Source organism: Heptranchias perlo, chromosome 18 (genome assembly GCF_035084215.1).
Source record: "Heptranchias perlo isolate sHepPer1 chromosome 18, sHepPer1.hap1, whole genome shotgun sequence".
NCBI classification, from domain to species: domain Eukaryota; kingdom Metazoa; phylum Chordata; class Chondrichthyes; order Hexanchiformes; family Hexanchidae; genus Heptranchias; species Heptranchias perlo.
In genome coordinates this window covers 7,425,319-7,452,736 of record NC_090342.1, presented here as the reverse complement: position 1 = coordinate 7,452,736, position 27,418 = coordinate 7,425,319, and the positions used below count along the sequence as shown (strand labels likewise).

The 27,418-nt window shown below is 43.1% G+C and overlaps 1 protein-coding gene across 3 annotated transcripts in view; it reads right to left on the bottom strand.

Annotated features, from left to right (window-relative positions):
• Positions 1 to 1,661: 1,661 nt before the first annotated feature.
• The window catches only part of tmtc3 (transmembrane O-mannosyltransferase targeting cadherins 3), a 58,401-nt gene continuing 32,644 nt past the window's right edge, over positions 1,662 to 27,418 (bottom strand). For all 3 annotated transcript variants that reach the window (XM_067999311.1, XM_067999310.1, XM_067999313.1), the window contains 6 exons: positions 15,245 to 15,365; positions 14,519 to 14,630; positions 12,084 to 12,187; positions 9,263 to 9,432; positions 5,773 to 5,999; positions 1,662 to 4,476 (listed from right to left, as the gene is read on the bottom strand). In XM_067999311.1, coding sequence (XP_067855412.1) covers positions 3,653 to 4,476; positions 5,773 to 5,999; positions 9,263 to 9,432; positions 12,084 to 12,187; positions 14,519 to 14,630; positions 15,245 to 15,365 — 1,558 coding nt within the window. In that variant the 3' untranslated portion in view covers positions 1,662 to 3,652. The remainder of the gene's footprint in view (positions 4,477 to 5,772; positions 6,000 to 9,262; positions 9,433 to 12,083; positions 12,188 to 14,518; positions 14,631 to 15,244; positions 15,366 to 27,418) is intronic.

Genomic DNA, 27,418 nt, shown 5'->3' with positions numbered 1-27,418 from the left:
CCGGGTATATCCTGTCCACAAAAAGCAGGAAAAATCCAATCCAGCCAACTACCGCCCCGTAAGTCTACTCTCAATCATCAGCAAAGTGATGGAAGGTGTCGTCGACAGTGCAATCAAGCGGCACTTACTCACCAATAACCTGCTCACCGATGCTCAGTTTGGGTTCCACCAGGACCACTTGGCTCCAGACCTTATTACAGCCTTGGTCCAAACATGGACAAAAGAGCTGAATTCCAGAGGTGAGGTGAGAGTGACAGTTTTTGACTGAGTGTGGCACCAAAGGAGCCCTCGCAAAATTGAAGTCAATGGGAATCAGGAGGAAAACTTTCCAGTGGCTGGAGTCATACAGAGCACAAAGGAAGATGGTAATGGTTGTTGGAGGCCAATCATCTCAGCCCCAGGACATTGCTGCAGGAGTTCCTCAGGGCAGTATCCTTGGCCCAACCATCTTCAGCTGCTTCATCAATGACCTTTCCTCCATCATAAGGTCAGAAATGGGGATGTTCGCTGATGATTGCATAGTGTTCAGTTCCATTCACAACCTCTCAAATAATGAAGCAGTCCGTGCCCGCATGCAGCAAGACCTGGACAACATCCAGGCTTGGGCTCATAAGTGGCAAGTAACATTCGCGCCAGACAAGTGCCAGGCAATGACCATCTCCAATAAGAGAGAGTCTAACCACCTCCCCTTGACATTCAACGGCATTACAATCGTCGAATCCCCCACCATCAACATCCTAGGGGTCACCATTGACCACAAATTTAACTGGACCAGCCATATAAATACTGTGGCTACAAGAGCAGGTCAGAGGCAGGGTATTCTGCGGCGAGTGACTCACCTCCTGACTCCCCAAAGCCTTTCCACCATCTACAAGGCACAAGTCAGGAGTGTGATGGAATACTCTCCACTTGGCTGGATGAGTGCAGCTCCAACACTCAAGAAGCTCGACACCATCCAGGACAAAGCAGCTCGCTTGATTGGCACCCCATCCACCACCCTAAACATTCACTCCCTTCACCACCAGCGCACCGTGGCTGCAGTGTCTACCATCTACCACGTGCACTGCAGCAACTTGACTAGGCTTCTTCGACAGCACCTCCCAAACCTGCGACCTCTGCCACCTAGAAGGACAAGGGCAGCAGGCGCATGGGAACAGCACCACCTGCACGTTCCCCTCCAAGTCACACACCATCCCGACTTGGAAATATATCGCCGTTCCTTCATCGTCGCTGGGTCAAAATCCTGGAACTCCCTACCTAACAGCACTGTGGGAGAACCTTCACCACACGGACTGCAGCGGTTCAAGGCGGCGGCTCACCACCACCTTCTCAAGGGCAATTAGGGATGGGCAATAAATGATAGTCTTGCCAGCAACGTCCACATCCCATGAATGAATAAAAAAAAATCCTTGGCAGTCAACATCCAGGCTCACCTGCTTCTGTCCTCTTCCTCCATCAGCAACCACAATTTTTGACTTCCCCTGTCAATCTTTCTACTGTTGCAAAAACAGCGATTCTCTATCAAAGATACAGAGAAGAGAGCAGGGCAGCGGGACTAATTTTGGATTGCTGTAGCAAAGAGACAGCACAGACACGATGAGCCAAATGGCATCCCCTCCTGCACTGTAAATCCTTTAACACAGACTGGCCCAAAGTCACAATTCTCCGAAATTCAAACTTTATTTGCATTCAGGCAAAGACAGAAAGTCATCCATTTAAGTGAGAGATTATACCATTTGTTAGTCTCAACTAAGCACGCAGATCAAGACATTATAGTAGTCAATGTTTACTAGCCTCGATTAAAAGGGCACATTTCTAGTTAGTGATTCTATCGACCAAAAACTTGGTCAATTCCCTATGAACTGAAATGACGAAACTGTGAATAACTCAGAATGAGTTTGCAGTGTAACTTCATCAGCAGAATTTTGACTTTACCGCATTATATGCGATTGCTGTGGCTACAAGTCGGAGGGAACAATCAGGGTGTCAAAATTGCTTCCTTAATATGATGAGAATTAGTTTGTGATTACAGCACAGCAACTTAACACAAACATGGAAAACACTCAAAAATAAAGTTTCACCCAATGCTAATTTGAATATAAATGAATGTAGATATATTTGATTTTTTTTTAATATATCAGTGCATGATTTGACTCATTATAGAAGACTAAATGCTAATATATGTTCAACATGGAAAATCACAGCAATGCACATTCTGTTAAAATCTTCTGCTGCTACATAACAATGTCAGGAGTGGTTTTTTTTAAATATAATTATAGCAAAGATTCTTTTACTGCCACATTGTATATTAACAGAGACTTCTGCACAGAAAGGGAAAACTAAGCACTGGCCAAACATGTGAAGGCAGTGAACGTAACATTCAGCTACATATATAAATAAGAGGTTGTGGAAGTGTGCTACAGGCCGTAAAACAATTTCAGAATTCAAATAGTTCTCCTTTTTGTGCTCAAGGTAAGAGATTTGAGTCCTGGGGAACTTTATCTTTTAAATAATCAAAGATTCCCAGATTGGCGGGTGTGAAACTCACGATCGGTACTGTAGAAGAAGTGTCCCTTAACTACAGCCTGAAAAGATTACCCCTTGCTGCAGTGTAAAGTTTCTATGACAGAACCCATTCCTGTGGTCGCTGGCCGAGATTGTTAATTAGTTCTCACCATAGCAGAATACAGCCTAAACTCATTCTATTTATAGGCTGCACAGCCAGCAGAGAGAGAGAGAGAGAGAGAGAGAGACAACTTTTGGCCCGTCATTCTGGATGAGTGGGACACCAGACCCAACCCTCAGAAAGCTTGTTCTCCTTCCCAACATTTTCCCCCCCCATTTCTTTTCTGAGGGCGTGTCAGAGGTGCAGTTCATTAGCATCTCATTCATGTCACCTTTCCTGAAGTGTGAGCCTGGTCACCGAGTGCTGTCCGGCTATTAGACCTTAGGGGAGAAGAATTTTCAGCCAAGCCTCCACCCTGTCATCCACATGCAGTTTAAAGCAGGGCCACCAAACAGTGATCCAGAAAGGGGGACCTGCCCCCACCCCCGGCAGATTTTTTTCCTATTCCTCAGCCCAGAGACTCCAAGACCAATTGTTGTGCCTCACCGCTGCCCTAAGTGAAATCAGCTAACTTCTCATAACTTGGGAACTTCCTGATCTGTAAGTCCCACATGTTGCGATTCATCGACTCATTGAACCACAGGGTGGGGGAAAAAGAACCTGGAAATCTTTTCATCTACTGGACCACCCAGTAACTTTCGGTTTGCTTAAGTTTACCTCAGCACTCTGAACATCCAAACCCTTGGATTGTGTTACAGCCCTGAAATGCAATGCAACATTTCTAATAGAAGCTACTCTTTCCAAGTTCTGCACACTGCTTGTTTCTGCATGAAGGCTATTGCTTCTAGTTTATGAAGGTGACTGGAGGTAGGAGCCTTTGCGTTTTGTTAAATTAGTGTTTAAATTTGCGTTCAGAAAAACCATTGGTTCTTGTTGGTATTAATTGTGATTCCTATTTAAGTTACTTTGCATAAAATAACGTTCCCTGCATGGCAGGGAACTGTAAACCATTGTTGCCACAATAATATAGTCCATCTAAAAGGACAATGCTTGTACACATCCTTGAGTTTTCGCAATTTATTTTTTCTATTCAACGTTCAAAATACGTTCAATCTCTTCTAGCCGCTTTAAGGCTGCAGCTCTTTTCTTTTCAATCTCTTTGATCTCTTTATTGGACTTTTTCTTTGTCCGTTTGTTCAGACTATTTTGGGACTGCGCTGATTGTTTAGAGTTGCTGGGAAACTCTGCGTAATCTTCTGCGGCTTCAGAAGCTTTGCTCCGTTCACTGTCGCGCCCCTTCAAATTTTCGATTGAAGTTTCTTCCCCCGCTGAGTTCGGCGGAGCGATGGCAGCTGAATGCTCCAACGGCCCACCGCTGCCCCGAGCAGCTATCTTGCTGCGCACGATGCTCAGATGACGGTGGATGTACTCCTCCTCTGGCGCCAAGGCCAAGGTCTCAGCCAGGCAAGCCTCAGCCCTCGCCAGGTCCCTCTCTTCAAAGTACACCACGCACAGGTTGTGCTTCCCCTGAATGTTGGAGGGGTCGATCTCCAGAATCCTCTCAAAGCACCGCTTGGCCCCTTTGATGTCCTTCCTTTGGTTCATCAGAATGTCTCCTTTCAGGATGAGGCCTTTGATGTGATCAGGGTGATGGCGCAGCAAATCCGCCAGAACTGGAAGAGCTTCCAACTCCCTCCCAGTCTGAGAATATAAAAGGGCCAGGTTAAACAGGGCGCTGCGGAAGCCTGGTTGCACCTGGATGGACTTCTTCATCCAGGACTCAGCTTCAGCGTTCTGCTCTCCGTCCATGGCAAGCATGCCCAGGTTGAAGTATCCGTTTGCATCCTTGGGCTCCATTTCCACGTAACTCAAAAATCGCTTCTTAGCCTCGGGCCTTAGCCTGGCTTCACCTATTAACACACAGAAGAGCCAAAAACATCAAGCAAATAATTCAGTACTTTTTTTTAGTTCTATTAATTTTCCACCCTTCAATTATCTTGTTAACTGAACTAAATTCCTGTCAGAAGCACCTGATTGCATCCATGACAAAGACGAAATCATCATTTGTTGAACCAGAGTTGCATTGAGTGCATGTCAGTCTATGGGATTACATACAATGTACAGCACAGAAACAGGCCATTCGGACCAACTGGTCTGTTCGGTGTTTATGCTCCACACGAGCCTCCTCCCATCCCTCTTCATCTAACCCTATCAACATATCCTTCTATTCCTTTCTCCCTCATGTGTTTATCGAGCAGCCCCTTAAATGTATCTATGCTATTTGCCTCAACTACTCCAGGTGATAGCGAGTTCTAACCACTCTCTATGTAAAGAAGTTGCTCCTGAATTCCCTATTGGATTTATTAGTGACTATCTTATATTTATGACCCCTAATTTTGGACTCCCCACAAGTGGAAACATCTTTTCCATGTCTACCCTATCAAACCTCTTCATAATCTTAAACACCTCTATTGGGTCACCCTTTGCCTATCTAAGACTGGCTCATTGTGCCATCCAGTTAAGGAAATTGAGCATCTAATCACATAAATTCTTCTCTGCCATCAAACAGAAGAATTTTGGATACTCAACACGAAGACTTGGGGGTGAAGTTAAAATTAATCTGAATGTTTACAACTTCTAAAGATAGTCCAAAAATTCACAAGGCACCTTTTACTCTTTCACTACCTTAATTTTTTTTTAAACTTTATCTGAAGTGCTTAAAAAGAACCCCCAATTGAGATTTACAGCAAGGCAAAAAGGGGAGTTGTTCAGTATTTACAAATAAACTTGCCAGCTTTTTAATGTGTGCTACAGTCAGTTTTTACATCTTTGGGCTAAAGTTGCTGCAATGCGTGCTCAAAATGTTTGATTCAGCTTATGTTTGTCTAGATCTGTGCAATTTTCACTCCTTTAGAGATGACAACCGTGGAATTAATTATTAATAATTGGAAAACAAACATTCATCCTGAGTACTCAAACTTTACAAATAGCAGCTCATAAATCTCAAAAGCTCAAAGGTTGAAATTAGCCATAAACCTATAACACAGGTTTTGCATTCTGCATACAGCCTGCGTTAAACAAAGGCTGGTTAAACAAAGGCTGGTTAAACAAAGGCTGGTTAAACAAAGGCTGGTTAAACAAAGGCTGGTTAAACAAAGGCTGGTTAAACAAAGGCTGGTTAAACAAAGGCTGACCTGCCGATTTACCTGATTCTTGCATTAGTAGACCCGAGTTAAACAGTGCCAGCTTGTGCTTAGAACTGATTTCCAGAGCCTGGTTGAAATGGTTCAAGGCTTCGGATGGGTCTTTGAGCTCAATGTAAACAATCGCCAAATTGTACCAGAGATCAGCATTGGTCCTGTCCAGTTCCAGGGCCCTTATGTAGGCATCCTTGGCCTCCAGAGGCCTGTCCATTTTCAGAAGCAACTCCCCCCTGAGAATTAAACATCAAGATCTTAGCACACGACCAGGACAAAAACTGTCATTCTGAATCGCAGAATGAAGCATTAAATTTTCCTGCTGCTCTGAGCAGTGAAGATCTAAAAAGAAAGAACTTGCATTTATACAGCACCTTTCATGACCTCTTTTGAACATTATCCAGCCAGTATATTCGAACAAATCTCCTTGAATCATAGAATCATAGAAGTTTACAACATGGAAACAGGCCCTTTGGCCCAACATGTCCATGTCGCCCAGTTTATACCACTAAGCTAGTCCCAATTGCCTGCACTTGGCCCATATCCCTCTATATCCATCTTACCCATGTAACTGTCCAAATGCTTTTTAAAAGACAAAATTGTACCCGCCTCTGCTACTGCCTCTGGCAGCTCGTTCCAGACGCTCACCACCCTTTGAGTGAAAAAACTGCCCCTCTGGACCCTTTTGTATCTCTCCCCTCTCACCTTAAATCTAAGCCCCCTCGTTATAGACTCCCCTACCTTTGGGAAAAGATTTTGACTATCTACCTTATCTATGCCCCTCATTATTTTATAGACTTCTATAAGATCACCCCTAAACCTCCTACTCTCCAGGGAAAAAAGTCTCAGTCTATCCAACCTCTCCCTATAAGTCCCTATAAGCATTTGGAAAGTTTACAACAGATACTGGATAGGGTCATTAAATGTGGATAAAGGCAGCATGGGTGTGGGAAACTCCAAGTTTCTGTGCGCGATGTAGACATGTGCAATAAAAGTTATGGAGCAGGAGCGGGATCTGGGGGCCACAGTGAATAAATCATCAAAGGTCTGCAAGCAGTGCGAGGCGGCCATTGAGAAAGCAAATTGTCAACTTGTATTTATATAGCACCTTTAATGTAGTAAAACGTACCAAGGCGCTTCACAGGAGTGATTATCAAACAAAATTTGGCACTGAGCCACATAAGGAGATATTAGGAGAGGTGACCAAAAGCTTGGTCAAAGAGGTAGGTTTTAAGGAGCGTCTAAAAGGAGAGCGAGAAGTAGAGAGGTGGAGAGGTTTAGGGGTGGAATTCCAGAGCTTGGGGCTTAAGCAGCTGAAGGCACGGCCGCCAATGGTGGAGCAATTAAAATTGGGGTTGCGCAAGAGGCCAGAATTGGAGGAGCACGGAGGTCCTGGAAGGTTGTAGGACTGGAGGAGGTCACAGAGATAGGGAGGGGGCGAGACCATGGAGGGTTTTGAAATTGAGGCTTTCCCAGACTGGGGGGCCAATGTAGGTCAGCGAGCGCAGGGGGCGATGGGTGAACTGGACTTGGTGCGAGTTAGGATACGGGCAGCAGAGTTTTGGATGAGCTTGAGTTTATGGAGGGCGGAAGATGGGAGGCCGGCCAGGAAAGCATTGGAATAGTAGAGTCTAGAGGTAACAAAGGCATAGATGAGGGTTTCAGCAGCAGATGGAGCTGAGGCAGTGGCGGAGACGGGCGATGTTACGGAGGTGGAAGTAGGCGGTCTTGGTGATGGAGCTGTAATGTGGTCGGAAGCTCATCTCAGGGTGAAAAAGGGCACCAAGGTTGCAAACGGTCTGGTTCAGCCTCAGACAGTGTACAGGGAGAGGGATGGTGTCGGTGGCTAAGGAACGGAGTTTGTGGCGGGGACCGAAGGCAATGGCTTCGGGTCTTCCCAATATTTAGTTGTAGGAAATTTTTGATCATCCAATACTGGATGTCAGACAAGCAGTTTGACAAATGAGAGACAGTGGAGGGGTGGAGGGAGGTGGTGGTGAGGTTGGGTGTCATTAGCTTACATGTGGATGTTGCCAGTTGTCTCAACCTGCTGCAATGGTTCAAGAAGCAACCACCACCTTCTCAGAACAACTATGGATGGGCAATAAATGCCGGCCTTGCCAGCGACACCCACATATTATAGTAGATACAGCACAGGAGGTGGCCATCTAGCCCATCGTGCCTGTGCCGGCTCTTTGAAAGAGCGATCCAGTTAGTCCCATTCCCCTGTTCTTTCCCCAGAGCCCTGTAAATTTTTTGCCTTCAAGTATTTATCCAATTCCCTTTTGAAAGTTACTACTGAATCTGCTTCCACCACCCTTTCAGGCAGTGTATTCCAGATAATAACAACGCACTGTGTTACAAAAAATGTTTCTTCATGTCGCCTCTGGCTCTTTTGCCAATCACCTTAAATCTGTTTCCTCTGGTTACCAACCCATCTGCCACTAGAAACAGTTTCTCCTTATTTACTCTATCAAAACTGTTCATGATTTTGAACACCTCTATCAAGTCGCCTCATAACCTACTCTGTTCAAGGGAGATGAACTCCAGTCTCTCCACTTAACTGAAATCCCTCATTCCTGGCACCATTCTAACAAATCTCTTCTGCACCCTCTCTAAGGCCTTGACATCCTTCCAACAATGTGGTGCCCAGAATTGAACACAATACTCCAGTTGAGGCCTAACTAGTGTTTTATAAAGGTTTAGCATAACTTCCTTGCTTTTGTACTGCCTCTATTTATAAAGCCCAGGATCCCATATGCTTTTTTAACAGCCTTCTCAACTTGTCCTGCCACCTTCAAAGATTCGTGTATGTGCATCCCCAGGTCTCTCTGTTCCTGCACCCACTTTGAAATTGTGCCATTTAGTTTATATTGCCTCTCCTCATTCTTCCTACCAAAATGTATCACTTCACACTTCTCTGCATTAAATTTCATCTGCCATGTGTCTGCCCATTTCACCAATCTGTCTATGTCCTCCTGAAGTCTGCTACTATCCTCCACTTAAGTTTACTACATTTCCGAGTTTCGTGTCATCAGCAAACTTTGAAATTATACCCTCTTTACCCAAGTCCAGGTCATTAATATATATCAGAAAGAGCAGCAGTCCTAATAGTGACCCCTGGGGAACATCACTGTATACTTCCCTCCAGTCTGAAAAACAACCGTTCACCACTACTCTCTGCTTTCTCTCCGTAGCCAATTTTTTATCCACACTGCCGCTGTCTCTTTAATCCCATGGGCTTTAATTTTGCTAACAAGGTACAAGGTGCTAATATGGTACTTTATCAAATGCCTTTTGAAAGTCCACATACACATCAACCGCACTACCCTCATCAACCCTCTCTTATTTCAAAGAATTCGATCAAGTTAGTCAAACACGATTTTCCTTTAACAAATCCCTCTGACTTTCATTTATTAGCCCATACTTTTCTAAGTGCCAATTTATTTTCTCCCAAAATACACAAAAAATGAAACAGAAAATAAGGCATCTGCTATACCTGTTGATGTACGCCTGTTTAAAATCAGGTCGCATACTGATCGCTTGGCGGTATAGTTGGTCGGCCTCCTCCAAGCGAGATTCATTTCCTCGAATCAAATTTGCGAGATTAATGTAAACGTTTAGGTGATTGGGTGCGACACGTGCTGCGTACTTCTTTCCTGGTATTACCTTTTTCGGAAAAAAAAACGAGCATAACTTCATATTGAGCTGGATGTCAATTCTGTAGTGATTTGCACACTGATCTCCTCTATAAAGCTCTCAGTCCACACACTGACGGGGAGAGATGGACAGCTATGAGCACAGGCAGGGGGGGGGGGGGGGGGCGCGCACACACAACCCCGCTCAGGCGGAGGGGGCCGTGCATACATGCGCGCTCAGGCAGAGGGGGCCGTGCATACATGCGCGCTCAGGCAGAGGGGGCCGCTCAGATGCGCCAGGCATGATGGACACGAATATAAGCAAATGATCAATCTTACTTGCAGTCATGTAAACATTTCACACAATAACATCAAACGTTATTGCCAATTATGTTCGCGTGACTTCTTTTTTAAAAATTTAAATATGCTAACAGGACCACAAAGAAACAACTAGTTTTACAATAATAAGGAAGCTGCTTACACAAATGCCAAGAAAAGTGATAATCCAGCAGACTGGGAGAAATGCAGAAAGCAGCAAAGGGGCACAAAGTAAATATTAAGCTGCAGAAAGGGAATACGGAAAAGAACTTGCAAATAATATAAAGGCTAATAAGAGTAAGAGAATGGCTGAGGGAGATGTGGACTGATTAAATACAGACCCAGGTGATACTAACAGACAAGGTAATAGCAGCTTTATTAAACAAACACTTTGTATCAATTTTCACAGTAGAGGAAGAGGATAAAATAGCAGTGATAGAAGGGAAACTAAAAATAAATCAAAGGGAGGAACTTATTGGGGTTCATTATAAGTTAGAAAAATGACAATGGAGAAAATAATTGGACTTAAGATAGCTAAATCTCCAGGATCTGAATGTTTCCACCCCAGGGAATTAAAAGAAGTGAGGAAATTGTAGAAGCATTAGTCGTAATCTTTCAAAGTTCTCTTGATTCCAGAATTGCGCCGTTAAGATTAGAAATTTGCTAATCTCACTCCATTACTTAAGAAGGGTGGGAGAGAGCAACCAGGTAACTGCACCCTTGTAAGTTTAACATCAGCTGTGGGGAAGCTACTAGAATCTTTCATTAGGGAGAGTGACTGAAAATTTGAACAAATATGAGCTGATCAGGGAGCGCCAGCATGGCTTTGTTAAGGGTAAGTCATGTCTGAATAATCTGGTTGAGTTTTTTTTTGAGGTCACCAATAAGGTAAATAAGGGAGTGTCTATGGATGTTATCTATATGGACTTCCAGGCATTTGATAAGATTCCACACAAGTGATTAACAAAATGAGAGCGCACAGAATTGGTGGCAGCTTTTTGACTTGGGTTGGAGATTGGTTGGGAGGTCGGAGACAGAGCGTGGGAATAAAGGATACGTACTCTGATTGGCAGGCTGTGACAAGTAGTGTTCCCCAAGGATCGGTTATGGGGCCTCAACTTTTCACCATATTTACCAATGACTTGGGTGAAGGAATAGAGAGTTGTACATCCAAGTTTGCAGTTGACACAAAGTTAAGAGGGACAGTACGTAGTGCAGATGGGAGAGAAAGTTGCAAAGGGACACAGACAGATTAAGTGAGCGTGCAAAACTATGGCAAATGGAGTTCAATGTGGGCAGGTGTGAGGTCATCAAAATAGTGAGAAACTAGGAACTGTAGAGGAGCAAATAGATTTGGGAGTTCAAGTACACAAATTAAAAACTAGTAGACAGGTACAAAATGCAATCAAAAAGACTAATGGAATGTTGGCCTTTATTTCAAGGGGGCTGGAATACAAAAGGGGAGGAAATTATTCTTTAGTTGTACACAGCCTTGGATAGACCCCATCTGGAGTACTGTATTCAGTTTGGGGCACCGCACCTTAGAAAGGATTTATTGGCCTTGGAGGGGGTGCAGCACGGTTTCACCAGAACGATACTGGGACTTAGAGGGTTAAATTATGAAGACAGGTTGCATAAACTTGGTTTGTATTCCCTTGAGTATAGAAAATTAAGGGGTGATCTGATTGAGGTGTTTGAAATGTTAAAAGGATTGGATTGGGTAAATACAGGGAAATTATTTCCTCTGGTGGGGGAATCAAGAACAAGGAGACATAATGTTAAAATTAGAGCTGGGCCATTCAGGAACAAAATCAGGAAGCACTTTTTCACACCAAGGGTAGTAGCAATCTGGAATTCTCTGCCCCAAAAGGGTGTAGATACTGGGACAATTGGAGCTTTCAAGACTGAGATAGATAGATTTTTGTTAGGTAAGGGTATCAAGGGATATGGAGCAAAGGCAGGTAAATGGAGTTGAGATGCAGATCAGCCATGATCTAATTGAGTGCTGGTGCAGGCTTGAAGGGCTGAATGGTCTCCTCCTGTTCCTAATAAAAGTAATTTTACAGAGATTTTGCTAAGCCCTGCTAATTGTTAAGCAGACTTTCTGTAACAAATTTTTGCTCGTTCAATCTTGTGAAAGTAAAAACCAGCAAACTGAACTTTTGACATCCTTCAAACTTCTGAATTGAGCTACATAACTACAAAATCAAAAACAGTGCAATAGCGGCCTGGAGTGTATAATTTTACCGTTTATTTCTGAAGATACAGTGAATATCTGAATACAAATACACTCCTTTATGTGACCAGTTTAACACAAATCAATTTGACATAAGATTTGCTTGACCATGTAAAGGCTCAGCATACCTGTGGCATAAGGGATTTTGCTAACATGTAGGCAGCTTCTGCCTCTTTGGTTTTGTTCAGGTTTTTATAGGTTCGTCCAACATTCATATGGGCACCAATATCATCTTTACAATAAGAACAAAAAACAATTAAACACACCACATAGCGTTAGCAAAACAAATCCAATGTTCTACTGTCTTTACACTTATCCAATCTGTAATGCATTAAAAGTATGGTCCATATGTGGCCCTAATCTCACATGTGGGGGTTCTTGGTTTAAGCAACCTTAATGCACCTTTGAAGTTCCTGTACTTCTGGATAGCGAAGCACCACGTTATAACGTTGTTTAAAAAGGGAGAAAAAGATAGACGGAGTAGTTATAGGCCAGTCAGTCTAACCTCGGTGTTGGGCAAATTATTGGTGTCAATTCTGAGGGACAGCATAAATCATCATTTAGAAAGGCACAAGTTAATCAAGGTCAGTCAGCATGGATTAGTTATGGGAAGTGTCTGACTAACTTAATTGAATTTTTTGAGGAGGTATCAAGGAGGGTCGATGAGGGTAAAGCGTTTGATGTAGCGTACATGGATTTTTAGCAAGACTTTTGACAAGGTCCCACGTGGCAGACTGGTCAAAAAAGTAAAAGCCCATGGGATCCAAGAGAAAGTGGCTAGTTGGATCCAAAATTGGCTCAGGGCAGGAAGCAAAGGGTAATGGTTGACTGGTGTTTTTGCGACTGGAAGGCCGTTTCCAGTGGGGTTCCGCAAGGCTCATAACTAGGTCCCCTTGCTTTTGGTGATATATATTAGTGATTTGGACTTGAATCTGGAGGGGGGGGGGGGTGGGGGCTTGATCAAGAAGTTTGCAGATGATACAAAAATTGGCCGTGTTGTTGATAGTGAGGAGGAAAGCTGTAGGCTGCAGGAAAATATCAATGGACTGATCAGGTAGGCAGAAAAGTGGCAAATGGAATTCAATCCAGAGAAGTGTGAGGTCATGCATTTGGGGAGGGCAAACAAGGCAAGGGAGTACACAATAAATGGGAGGATACTGAGAGGTGTAGAGAAACAAAGGGACCTTGGAGTGCTTGTCCACAGATCCCTGAAGGTAGCAGGACAAATAGATAAGGTGATTAAAAAGGCATACGGGATACTTTCCTTTATTAGCCAAGGCGCAGAATATAAGAGCAGGGAGATAATGCTAGAACTGTATAGAACATTGGTTAGGCCACAGCTTGAGTACTGCGTACAGTTCTGGTCACCACATTACAGGGAAGATGTGAATACACTAGAGAGGGTAGAGAGGAGATTTATGAGGATGTTGCCAGGACTGGAGAATTTTAGCTATGAGAAAAGATTGGATAGGCTGGGGTTGTTTTCTTTGGAACAAAGGAGGCTGAGGGGAGATTTAATTGAGGTGTATAAAATTATGACGGGACTAGATAGAGTGGATAGCGAGGACCTATTTCACTTAGCAGAAGGGTCAGTGACCAGGGGGCATAGATTTAAAGTAATTGGTAGAAGGATTAGAGGTGAGCTGAGGAGAAATTTTTTCACCCAGGGGGTGGTGGGGGTCTGGAACTCACTGCCTGAAAGGGTGGTAGAGGCAACTCATTTAAAAAGTACTTGGACATGTACTTGAAGTGCCGTAACCTACAGGGCTACGGACCAAGTGCAGGAAAGTGAGATTAAGCTGAATAGCTTTTTTTCGGCCAGCATGGACACAATGGGCCAAATGGCCTCATCTGTGCTGCAACTTTCTATGATTCTATGAAAACTGCCATTCTAATGACACGAACCATAAATACGAGCAACATTACGAGCGATGGCCTGACAGTACAGATCACAAAGTAATAGGTCAGGAAACAAAATAAAATAGGCTTCAATACAGCAATGCACAGTGAAAAAAAAGTCTTAGTCTACGTTATTTATAGTGAATTTGGGACTAGCTTCAGATTTTTTATTACTACAGGATGAAAAAAAATCATATTGTTGCTTACTAGGTGTCACCGAACACTTGCAAACATTTTATATTTCATCTCAAACTTTTCACCTGATTCTTCTTTTTTTCATTTTGTAGTATTTATTTGGCTGTCTATTAGTTTATTTGAGATCCGATTTCTGCCGATACACAGTTTTGCTCATTTTTTTTTTGTCTGGTATCTCAAATGAGTACATCAGCTATTTTGTCCTACAAACCTCAGTTCACGGCCTCCACACGAGCGTCGGGTTAGATTTTGCATCGCGTGTGCTCTAGCAACGCCCAAAAATTCCAATGCCGCTCGCACATGTTTGCAATGTGCAAGTGTGCATTTAATGAGTCATGTGTTCACTCAGCACAGCCAAGTTGCAAAAGATTCAAGTTCTCATTTCCTACCTCAAGTCAACAATCACCAGAAGGGATACGCCCACGCGAAGCTGCACAAGTATTTGGCAACTGAATTGAGACTGCGTTACCTGGTTGAACCCTTGTGGCTTGAATGAAGTACTTCAAAGCTTTCCCGTAGTTATGCTCATTTTCCAAAGCATGACCCACGTTATTCCAGAGCTTTGCATTGTTTTCATTGACCTTTAATTAAAAAAATTGTGCAATCAAGTTTTGGAGCAGAACTACCGAAGGCTGCCAAATCCATGTGCATCTACTTTGAAGCAGAATGCCAAACTATTTACATTCTAACTATCAACTCCTTTTGCCCAAAATTCCCATAGATCCAAGGCCCAAATAATACTGAATAGTCAAAACACACAAACCTGAGCAAAAGTTAACATTTACAACTGCACACTTAAACCGCAGAGGACTGCAACGGCCTATGGCGACAAAAGTGAAGATTAAAATAATTTTCTTCATGTACCATTTTCAATAGAAATCTGTGTTTATATTTAATTCCGCTTTGTTATATTTAGATGCAGTGGGTTATTCTCTAGGGCAATTAGGGATGGGCAACAAATGCTGGCCTCGCCAGCGACGCCCACATCCCGTGAACGAATAAAAAAAATAAAATAAAAAGATGCTCTTTGAAAGGAGAAAGCGTTACGAGTCAATGAAAGGACATTCCAACAGTTTTTTTTTAAAAAAGAGATATACACTAACTTAAAAATGTACTCAATCCTCTAGTCCGAGGCTTACCACCCAAGCACATCTCCCCCCTACCCCCCGCCATTCCAAACAAAATCTCAACGTACCTTCAGACCAGACATGAATAGAGTGTACTCAGATTCCCAATCCCAATTTCTGTAAATTGTTTTACTGGTATGAGCAACAAGTAGAATCGTCAAACCAATCCATGACAACTTCTTTAGATTCCTAAAAAGAAACATTAAGAAAGTAGGTCAGTTAACTGGCAGAATACACACGGCAGCTTGTATTAGTAGTGTTTGGCCCAGCTGAAGAGCTCGCAGTAGAATTAGTTATTATATGCAAAAAGTGACTGCAAATACTGGCCTCAAGCTGCTTACAGCAATGTAGAGTCAAGCAAGGCTGACTTATATGGCCAGCTCCAAAACTCCTGTGCAGAGCTCTCCTCCCAATATTGGTAAATCCTGAATCCAGTGCAAAGCCTCAAGATAGTCTCAGTGTTTGCCTAAATACAATGCACTGTCAACCCAATGACTTCACTGATCAGAGATACTAGTTTTTGAGGCCCGAAAATTACCTCACACTGACAAGAATTGTACTACAGCCAAGCCCATTAATTAAGTTGAATTTTTATAGCACCTTATCATGTCTCTGAAACATCTCAAAGCACTTCACAAACAATTGCGCACAGCAAGGTCCTACAAACAGCAGCGACATGAATGATCAGTTAATCTATTTCTGGTGGTTTTGGGTGAGGGAGGAATGGTGGCCAGGACACTGCTGTTTTTCAAATAGCCCCATGGGATCTTTAATATCCACCTGAACCACTAGAACAAAAAGACACGAGTTTAATGTCCCATCTGAAAGACAGTACCTCCATCAATGCAGCACTGAATTGGCAATCGATATTGTGTGGGTCTTGGAGCAGGACTTGAACCCACAACCTTCTGGCTCAGAGGCGAGTGCTACTAACTGAGCCAAGCTGACTTTTTAATATGTGATTAACTCCTGCACAGATGTGCCAAATCTTTTTTGAGCATGGTGCTGGAGGGAAGAAACACTGTGCTTCAACATACGAAAAGTGATGCACCACAAAAACAGGCCACAGGAAGCTTTCATTATATTTGGACTACATGGAGTGGTTGAGGAGAATAGCTTAGATGCCTTTAAGGGGAAGCTAGATAAGTATGAGGAAGAAAGGAACAGAAAGATATGCTGATAGGGTTAGATGAAGTAAGGTGAGAGGAGGCTCATGTGGAGCATAAACACCAGCATAGACCAGTTGGGCTGAATGGTCTGTTTTTATGCTGTAAATTCTATGCAATCCAACAATTCAAAGTATGCATTTAAAAACTGGTAAGATTTATAATCAACAATGAATCAAATAAAGAAACCTGGATCAATATCCTGAAATTTCCTACCTAACATCAGTAGGGCAGCACCATTACCACACGGACTGTAGCAGATCAAGGAGAAGGCTCATCGCCACCTTCTCAGGGCAACTAAGGATGGGCAACAAGTGGGACTCCAAAATTATTGTGTCCCTAAATCAATTTAAGACATTAACTTATTTGTTTCTCATTTGATCCCAAAGTTAACTAGCACTGCAAAACCAATGTCACTGGGATTTTCTTTAAGATAGGTCTTTAAGATATAGAAACTAGGACAAAGAACTTTTTTTTAAAAACTGTGACCTTTCATAAGGCGAACTTAAGTATGCGTTACAACAGCTTACATAACTGCTTTGTATTTATCTAACCAAAGTTCCAAACAGCATCACTTTGAGCAGAGCAGAACTTACATATGCACAAACATGGACTTGTATTTATTCAGCTGAACATGAAAAACTCTTGTTCAGCCGATTTCTCACACATTGCACAAATCACAATCACAAAACCTTCCTTTTGTGTATCCACCCTTTCTGATCTCTTTCAGGGCTGCAGCAGTCGCACGATTGGATTTTATTTCGCTGCACACACTTCTTCTGAAGCCCGTACAACCACCAGGTACTTGTTCTAAAATTTGATGTCACCCCCTGCCCTCGAGCTAAACCATTTGCTTCTGTGCACAGTATTGGTCCAGAGAGTGGTACAGCCGATCAAACCAGGCATGTAAAACAGAATGCAAATCAATTGATGTTTGAGTCCTCGTTTTGGGTTAGGTCAGTGCACGACATATCACCCGGTCTTCTGTACTGTTTGAACGCAATTCTAGGCTGGACCTTGGTATCTGCTGCCTCCTCCAGTCCAGTTTGTGAAATACAACCTATTTAATTATCCCGTTATAGAGAAATTAGTTAGCTGCTCTGAATTCATCTTGCCAAACATTTTTTTTTTTTTTAAAGTTTTAAACTGAACATGTGGAAAGCAAAGAAGTTAGAATAGGGCCGTTTTATACAAGAGGGATGGAGAAAGCTACCTGATCAAGATGGCTGATGTATGGGGCCAGGAGCGGTGTCCTGAATGGTTCCCCCATCTTTGACAGCAGACAAATGAACAAAAGAATCACAATGTTTCTTCAACTTTCGAGCGAAATCAAAGTTTGATAAAACCGTGAGCTCTGAATGTTCAAGGTTCTTCAAGCTGGGGACTTTTGTTTCTCCTTCACTTCACTGAGGTGGTCCGATTTTCTTTAACAAGCTCATCATTTACGAAGCATTTAAGAGGCTTGTTAAGACTTAACTGACAACATGAGTGAGATGAAGCAAGAGTGTTCTTGGTTTAAATATTTATATCCAATCCCACGTTATCAGAGGAGCAAAGCTTTAAGCTTCTAATCGCAAACCACGTGGATTTTGTCCAAGTAATTAAATACCGATAAACCACAATAAACAAATGTCACATGAGGCTCCAAACATCACTCTAGATGCCAGTTGTAGAATTTTTATGTTTAGATCATAGAGGCAGTTGGCCATGTTATTGTATAGAAAAACAAACCAATTTGCAACATATTCAAACAGCTGTGATTAATTTACTGTGCAACTGGATATTTTCACATGGAAGTTATTTTGGAACTAGGTCTTGATTTTTAAAAATGTTTTTAAAAGTGTAACTGCCAATTCATCAAGTCAGAATGATATTTTATATATTTTTTTCCAAAACTACAATAACTGCCCATTGTTATGAAAGGCACAGATCAGTTAGCTATCTCATGTGGTTAAAGACATTTTTACAGGTCTAAAATAAAATGTCTACAAAACTCCCACACAAAATTGGATAGGCTTTTCAGGTGATCTTACAGAATGTTCATCGAGAATACAGTCTGTAAAGTTACTCTAGTTGCTTCCACATAAATCGCAGAAACTGCTTCAAACTCCTGAACAAAACACTGGGGCAGAAATTGCTTGTGAAATAATGGAGGAGCTCAACAGCACCCACCATTGTTAGCGGCGAAATCGAGGAGCAACTCCCTGCGCTCGCACATGCGCAGTGAAACGTGGAAATCCGGAACTTGCTCCTACTGGTTTGCCGGCGATATGACAGCTTCGAATTAAAGGTATATCGCCCGCTGCAATCAGGAAAATCATTGAAACAGTGCAAAGTTGCTCATCTGCCCAGCTGCAAAGTAACCAATTGTGCCACAAAACAGGTACGCTTAAAAATACCAGGTCTAAACTAAGTTTTAACAGCGTGATAAGTCTTAACGACTGCCCCACAACCAAGTTAGTGGGTTAGTATAAGTCTATGGAGCGACGAGCAGTGTTGGTTCGCCGCTCCGAGCAATTTCTGCCCCATTACAGCTCAAGTGCTTACACTGCACGTGCGTGGGTAAGCGCGTGGGTGCGTGCGTGCGGGGGGATCATTTTTGTTGCAAATGCGATCACCCTGCAGGAAAAGTACATTATTTATTTTAAATTATATTATCAGTTACGTCAACGTTGCTCAGCCATGCAAAAACTTTGGCACTTTCACCATGTGAGCTGTCAATTAAGTCTTCTATCTCCAAGGCCCGACTCTAGATAGCAAGCTCTGGCTTGACTGGTTAAAGCTACAGCCCCTCCTATATATGGTTAGAGTTGCAGACAGTAATGGAAGAATGTTTTTGCACAATCTACTTTGATAAAACTGAAAGTCAAGTGAGTTAAGTATGAAGAATTTTAAGCATTCGCACAGTCAGCATAGAGACTTTCACCCCATGCCAACTTCAAACCCAACTGCAGAGATAAAAAGGACAATGGATAGGGTTAGATGAAGTAGGGTGGGAGGAGGCTCATGTGGAGCATAAACAGCGGCATAGACCTGTTGGGTCGAATGGCCTGTTTCTGTGCTGTGAATTCTCTGTAATTCTATGTAACATTCCAACCCAATGTACCAAGCTCTTACGCTCCAGCCATAAGGAAGTAATGATCTTGAAGATGGCTGACAGACTAGGCACACCTCTGCAAAACTGCACAGGATGGAACCTGGCATGAAATAGGGATACTCTTAATGGCCTAAATTGCATGGGAGCAATTTTCTCTGTAAACATGAGGTTGCTGAGTGCAAGAGTCTGGATTGGACTTCAAGAACTCCCCCTTGGCAAACCTGCACTCCAATTCTGTCTGTATTTACATGGCAATGATTTGGTCACTGCTTGTCTTTCGAATGATCACTGTCCACTGTATCATATTCGGCCGGTTGATCATTTTTGATCATTATGCAGTAAGAAAAATGAGCGATTACGGAGCTGGTACTCGTGGCTTCTGAGCAAGTCAAATAGCTCACCAAACGCACAAGAATCCAGTTAAATAATGAGGCATGGGCCACATCTTGTCCTTCCACTTGCTACTGAACAGTCCACAAACATCAAAGGCTACTGCTCTGACTAAATGCTGAGTTCTGCTCCACAAGTTTAGGAGCGCCACAGGTAGATAAGTTTGCTTTGAAACTCAATAGGCAGTGAGGTGTCATATTACTGCCTGCAAAACTTAATCATTTATACTGTTTCCATGTGTTTTAACCAGCGGAGGTCTCAGACCCGTCGTTCCAATGCAGCCCATAGAGCTCGTGCTAGTTGTTTCACAGACCTACATATGGACTAAGGTCTCAGCCGTGGCTCAGTGGGTAGCACTCTCACCTCAGTCAGAAGGCTGTGGGTTCAAGTCCCACTCCAGGCTCTTAAGCACAAAATCTAGCCGTCACTTGGATTACTGAGGGAGTGCTGCACTGTCGGAGGTTCCTTCTTTCAGACGAAACATTAAACCCGAGGCCCCGTCCGTCCTCTCGGGTGGATGTAAAAGATCCCACGACACTATTCAAAGAGCAGGGGAGTTCGCCCCGGTCTCCTGGCTAATATTTATCCCTCAACCAACATCACTAAAAACAGATCTGTTCATTATCTCATCGTTGTTTGTGGGATGTTGCTGTGGGAAAATCGGCTGTCCCGTTTCCCTAGTAACTACACTTCAAAAGCACTACATTGGCTGTAAAGTGCTTTGAGATGTTCTGAGGTTGTGAAAGGTGTTATATAAATGCAAAAACAATATAAAACAAATACACAACTTGTTTTGTCTCTAATCATGGACCTTTGATGGAAGTTCATTTACTGTAAACTTAGATTAATCTACCCACCACCGCTGCCCACCCAACCCACCCATCCAAAAGCCAGGCCTGCCTAACAGTTGGTAATTGTGAGTGCCAAACACTCTGGCCGGCTCCAGACTCTGGCTCCGGACCAACTTTGGCTTTCAATATACTACAGGATGAAGTCTCTGTCCATCAAGCTGTCAATCACAGAGGGCTCCGGCCAATCAAGACCCTGCCTCTTCCTACTAGTCCCAGAAACAGCTGTCGACTCCAGCCAGCGGCCTATCCTTTGAACCAAGCGGCTAGTGAACAGCCCCCACAGATCGTGCAACAAAGGCAGCAGATGCTCCACCTCTCATGATTTGACTGAACAAAGGCAATCTCAAACATCTTGGGCAATGTCTGTCATTGAACGGGATAATACCAGGCAAATAACAACTGGACCTTACTATTGTATAAAGAACACCCCCTCTAGTTTGTCAGGAACTGAACAGATGAGTTTCCCTTTGAGAAATACCTCGTCTAATGTTGTTTTAACTCCTGATTCTAATAATACAAAAATACAAGTAAAAAAAATCATGTACAGGGCAATATTAATTTTGCTAAGTAATGAATAATTAATTACCTGAGATACATGAAGTTGTCATGTTATTGGTGGTCCCTCCAACTGTCCTAATGTTATTGCCTTCAAAACCAGAGAATTCCCCTTTCTTCCAAAATGACACAAATAGCAGTTTTTACCCTTGTATATAACTGTACAAACACAGAGTACCTTAAAAGAAGGCTGCTTGCACACTCCAAAAAAAAAAGCTGCCGTTTGCTTTGACTGAAACTGCCTCCACTCAGCTGACAGATAGCAGGCTACCGAAACGGGCAGAACAGGTCAACCTAAATCAAGGAGCGTGACGCCTCCAGGGATCACGCTCAAATTGGAAGCAAGGCTTCTTCCTAACTACTCACCAGACAGACCAAGAAAGAATCACAAGTAAAAAGCAACACTGGAGGAATGTCTTAGAATATATCTTTCTGAGCAGTAACTTTTAAAAAAAATATATAGTAGCACTGACAGGTTGTGCCCTCAGCACAATGGAAAACTTACTGAGTTAATATGTTTGCAGCGTTTGGTGCATTTATGTTGAAGCGTGGCCGGTGAATTACGGAGCAGCACATTTATCACTGTCTAGGGGGGGAAAAGAAACCAACCACTCAGAATTAACTGTTCTGGCAGATGGTGGCTCCTCTGACATTGGCAGCCCCCAATCTTTATCCAAGAACTGCAAATATTGAGACATGTTGCTATCAAAATCTTCGCAGCTGAGACAATTCCAAATCATAGCAACAAGGAAATCCTTGCTTATTTTTTATTCCTCTGCAAACTCTTGATTCCTGCAAGTGTGGTATCAGCAGAAAAATCTTTCAATTGTCTTGGGACTCATCAAAAACACATCTGCTTTCTACTCTGAGCCAAGAATGCCTCTATGGATTGGCTGAGCTTTGGACAGAGTGGGATATTGCTGAATCGGTGGATTACAACCATCTTGCAAATAAAAGGAAAAGAAAATTATGGCACTCCATTATGAATCAGACTTCTCAGTAGAATATCAGAGATGGCAAATTAAACTTGTTCACATGCTGATGGATATTTTAAGGAAATTGCAGAATATGGAATTTGTGCCAAGGGACTGGAGAGGGGCAAATGTGATGCCAACTTATTACATTACATAAAATTACATCGAATGTACAACACAGAAACAGGCCCAACAGGTCCATGCCGGTGTTTATGCTCCACACGAGCCTCCTCCGACCCTACTGCATCTAACCCTATCAGCATATCCTTCTATTCCTTTCTCCCTCATCTGTTTCTCCAGCTTCCCCTTAAAAGCATCTATGCTATTCGCCTCAACTACTCCTTGTGGTAGCGAGTTCCACATTCTAACAACTCTCTGGGTAAAAAAATTTCTCCTGAAATCCCTATTGGATTTATTAGTGACTATCTTATGTTTATGGCCCCCAGTTCTGGTCTCCCCCACAAGTGGAAATATTTTCTCTACATTAACTTTATCAAACTCTTTCATAATCTTAAAGACCTCTATCAGATCACCCCTCAGACTTCTCTTTTCTAGAGAAGAGCCCAAGTCTGTTTAATCTTTCCTGATAGGTATAACCTCTCCGTTCTGGTATCCTAGTAAATCTTTTTTGTACCTGCTCCAGTGCCTGTATATCCTTTTTATAATATGGAGACCAGAACCGTTCAGTGTGGTCTAACCAAGGTTCCATACAAGTTTAACATAACTTCTCTGCTTTTTCATTCTATCCCTCTAGAAATGAACCCCAGTGCTTTGTTTGCTTTTTTTTAAAAATGGCCTTATTAACCAGCTTCGCTACTTTTAGTGATTTGTAGCCATTATAAAATGGGATGGAAGGATAACCCATAAACTTGTATAATGCATTTCATGACCTCAGGGCATCCCAAAGCACTTTACAACCAATGCTTTTTTGAAGTGTAGTACATTTATGAAGTGCCGTCACTGTTGTAATGTAGGAAACGCAACAGTAAATGTGTGCACAGCAAGGCCCCACAAACAGCAATGTGATAATGACCAGATAATCTATTTTTTAGTGATGTTGGTTGAGGGATAAATATTAGCCAGGACATCAGGGAGAAATAGTACCATGGGGTCTTTTAAGGCAGAGGGGGCCTCGGTTTAACATCTCTTCCGAAAAGACAGCACCTCCGACAGTGCAGAACTCCCTCAGTACTGCACCAGAGTGTCAGCCTAGATTTTGTGCTCAAATCTCTGGGTCGTAGGATCATTACAGCCATTCAGGAAGGAAGCCATTCGGCCCATCAAGCTCATGCCAGCTGTTTGTAAGAACAATCCAGTTAGTACCATTCCCCTGTAGTCCTGCAAATTTTTGCCCTTTAAGTATTTATCCAATTCCTTTTTGAAAGCCACGATTGAATCTGCTTCCACCACCCTTTCAGGCAGCACATTCCAGATCATAACTACTCGCTGCGTAAATAAGATTTTCTGCATGTTGCCTTTGGTTCTTTTGCCAATCACCTTAAATTTGTGTCCTCTGGTTCTCGGCCTTCCGCCAATGGGAACAGTTTCCCTTTATCTAAACCCATCATAATTTTGATCACTTCTATCAAATCTCCTCTCAACCTTCTCTGCTCTAAGGAGAACAACCCCAGCTTCTCCAGTCAATCCATGTAACTGAAGTCCCTCATCCCTAGAACCGTTCTAGTAAATCTTTTCTGCACCCTCTCTAAGGCCTTCACATCCTTCCTCAAGTGCGGTGCCCAGAATTGGACACAACCGAACCAGTGTTTTATAAAGGTTCAACATAACTTCCTTGCTTTTGTACTCTATGCCTCTATTTATAAAGCTCAGGATCCTGTATGCTTTTTTTAACCGCTTTCTTAACCTGTCCTGCCATCTTCAAAGATTTGTGCACATATACCCCCAGGTATCTGTTCTTGCACTCCCCATTAGAATTGTACCATTATGTTTATATTGCCTCTCCTCATTCTTCCTGCCAAAACGTACTACTTTGCACTTCTCTGCGTTAAATTTCATCTGCCATGTGTTCGCCCATTCCACCAGCCTGTCTATGTCCTCTTGAAGTCTATTACTATCCTCCTCACTCCTTACTACACTTCCAAGTTTTATGTCATCTGCAAATTTTGAAAACGTGCCCTGTTCACCCAAGTTCAAGTCATTAATATATACCAAAAAAAGCAATGGTCCTAGTACCGACACCTGGAGAGCACCACTGTATACCTTCCTCCGGTCAGAAAAACAACCATTCACCACTATTCTCTGTTTCCTGTCACTTAGCCAATTTTGTATCCATGCTGCCACTGCCCCTTTTATTCCATGAGCTTCAATTTTCCTGCAAGCCTTTTATGTGAAAGGCATTTCATAAAGTGCCACATCAACCGCATTACCCACATCAACCCTCTGTTACCTCGTCAAAAACCGCAATCAAGTTATATAAACACGATTTGCCTTTAACAAATCCGTGCTGGCTTTCCTTTATTAATACCCACTTGTCCAAGTGATTGTTAATTTTGTGCCAGATTTTCATTTCTAAAAGCTTCCCCACCACCGAGGTTAAACTGACTGGTCTGTAGTTGCTGGGTTTATCCTTACACCCTTTTTTGAACAAGGGTGTAACATTTGCAATTCTCCAGTCCTCTAGCACCACTCCCATATCTAAGGAGGAGTGGAAGATTATGGCCAGCACCTCTGCAATTTCCACCCTTACTTCCCTCAGCAACCTAGGCTGCATCCCATCTGGACTGGGTGACTTATCTACTTTTAAGTACAGCCAGCCACTTTAGCACCTCCCCCTTATCAATTTTTAGCCCATCCAGTATCTCAACAACCTCCTCCTTTACTGTGATTTTGGCAGCATCTTCTTCCTTGGTAAAGACAGATGCAAAGTACTCAATTAGTACATGAGCCATGCCCTCTGCCTCCATGCGTAGCTCTCCTTTTTGGTCCCTTCTGGAGTGGGACTTGAACCTACAACCTACTGACTTAGAGGCGAGAACGCTACCCACTGGGCTCCGGCTGACGCCTGCTCTATGCATAGAGCAATAACATGAAGATAATCTTCCCAATTCTTCGGCTCTAACAAACCACCATACAATGCTTCAGCACGCGTTTCACAGTACTAGGATAGTCAGCCAATGCCACAGCAAAGCTGCTTGGATGCAATGTGGAGTTAATCAACACAAGACATAGTGTGCTTGATACAAAAGGGAATTGTTTAAATACTTGAAAGGGAAAAATTTGCAGGGCTATGGGGAAAGGGCAAGGGAATGGGACTAACTGGATAGCTCTTTTAAAGAGCCAGCCCAGGCACGATGGGCCGAATAGCCTCCTTCTGTGCTGTATCATTCTATGATTCTATTAGCCATGACGGCCAACATTTTTAGACTAATTTAAAACCAGCAGCTTCCTGACTGAGAATTAGCCTGGATGTCATGCTAACTTTTGTGGTCTTCCTTTCAAGATAGTAATAAAAGGCTTCTTGGATACTATTCAGATGATATCGTATTCAGACATGCTGACTGGTGCTCTGCCGAGCACGTTCAGACAACTGGGAAGTTGCCAGATCTGAAGTAGCTATTGGCCTCGGGTTTCCAGTCATAACATGAACAGTGATCTATTTAATTTAATGGATGACTATCTGCATTACGAACGGAAAATCTAGGCCATTACTTCTCACTGGGAATGTTAAATAAATTGAGGACACTGGTGGCAGCTTTCTACTGCTGACTCCTGTGTTCAATACCATTGCGTTCCTTCCAATCAGGGAATGTGTTTTGAATCATTCTACACACATTTACTGATTCTGACTGTAAGAGGGTCAGTCTCAGAAAGAAGAAAGAAGTTGCATTTATACAGCTACCTTTCACGACCTTAAGACGTCCCAAAGCATTTTACAGGCAGTGACGTGCCTGTTGAATTGTACTCGCTGTGATAACGTAGGAAATGCAGCAGACAATTTGTGCACAGCAAGGTCCCGCTAACCGCAACGAGATAAATGGCTTGATAATCTATATTAATGGTGTTGGTTGAGGGATAATGCTGGCCACAACACCAGGAGAATGCCCCTGCTCTTAATAGTGCCATGGGATCTTTTACATTCACCTGAGAGGGCAGACATGGGCATGGGGGAGGGGGGCGCGGGGAGAGAACAATATTGGAGGGAGAGTCAATATCAGGACCACTGGAAAACTGCGGGTGATTTGGTCAAAATTATGGGAATTGTCGCTCATTTTTGTTATTCTCTATCGCAAAGTAAAATTTAAAAAAAATTTTTTTTTTTAATTAATCCCCCTAACCGCCCAAGTTCATGAGGCCACTCATATTTCTCCCTCTCTCCAGTTCATGCTGGCACTGCTCTTTACACCCTCCCCAGTCTACACTGGCATTTTCCTTCTGCCTTAGGTCAAATTGGCATTCCCCCCACCCCACCAATTCTAGTTCACGCTGACACTGTTCTCCCTCCGCCCCCCCCCCTCCTCTCCAATTCACGGGGACGCTCTTTCCTACCTCGCCCCTCATCACCGCTCCTAACTTGCTCCAGGGATCAAACCAGAACTTGGACAAGGAATTCCAAATCTCAGAAAACTATCGGCCGGAGCTGCAAGGAGCAAAGGTCAGGGGCGAGTCAGGAGGGACAGCAGGACCATTTTTTTTTTTCACAAGGGAGGGGTGGAGGGCTTTAGGTTGTTGCAGGGCAGGGCAGGGCTATTTTATACAGATTCTGCAATAAAACCCTGGCTGTAATTTCGCAGGGCCCGGAACACACTCGCTTAAAAACAACTCACTGCGTTGGAACTATTAAACTGCAACAATGGAGGCAGCCTGAGACACAAGATGTAGAGGGAGCTGACTTGACCTGGACTTCTCTCATAGGAAGGGTGAAGAATTGAGTCGAGGAGGACTTTGAAGTTGTTTGTTTTCTTAAAGAGAGAGGTAGGGAGATGGAGAGGTTTAGACAGGATGTTCCGATGAGGATCACAGTCCCTTTGATGAGGCAAAGGGAGGGCGGGGGTGGAGATGGGTTGCATGGAAGGCCTGAGTTAGAGGTACAGAGTGTTCAGCTGGGCATATAGGGCTGGGAGAGATTGCAGAGAACAGCATGGTACAAGGCCATGGAGGGATTTATAGACGAGGCCAAGAATTAAACAGTAGTCTCAACCTTATTGTACAGCACATGCAGCTATGCTCAGGGCTAATAATCAATGCAGAA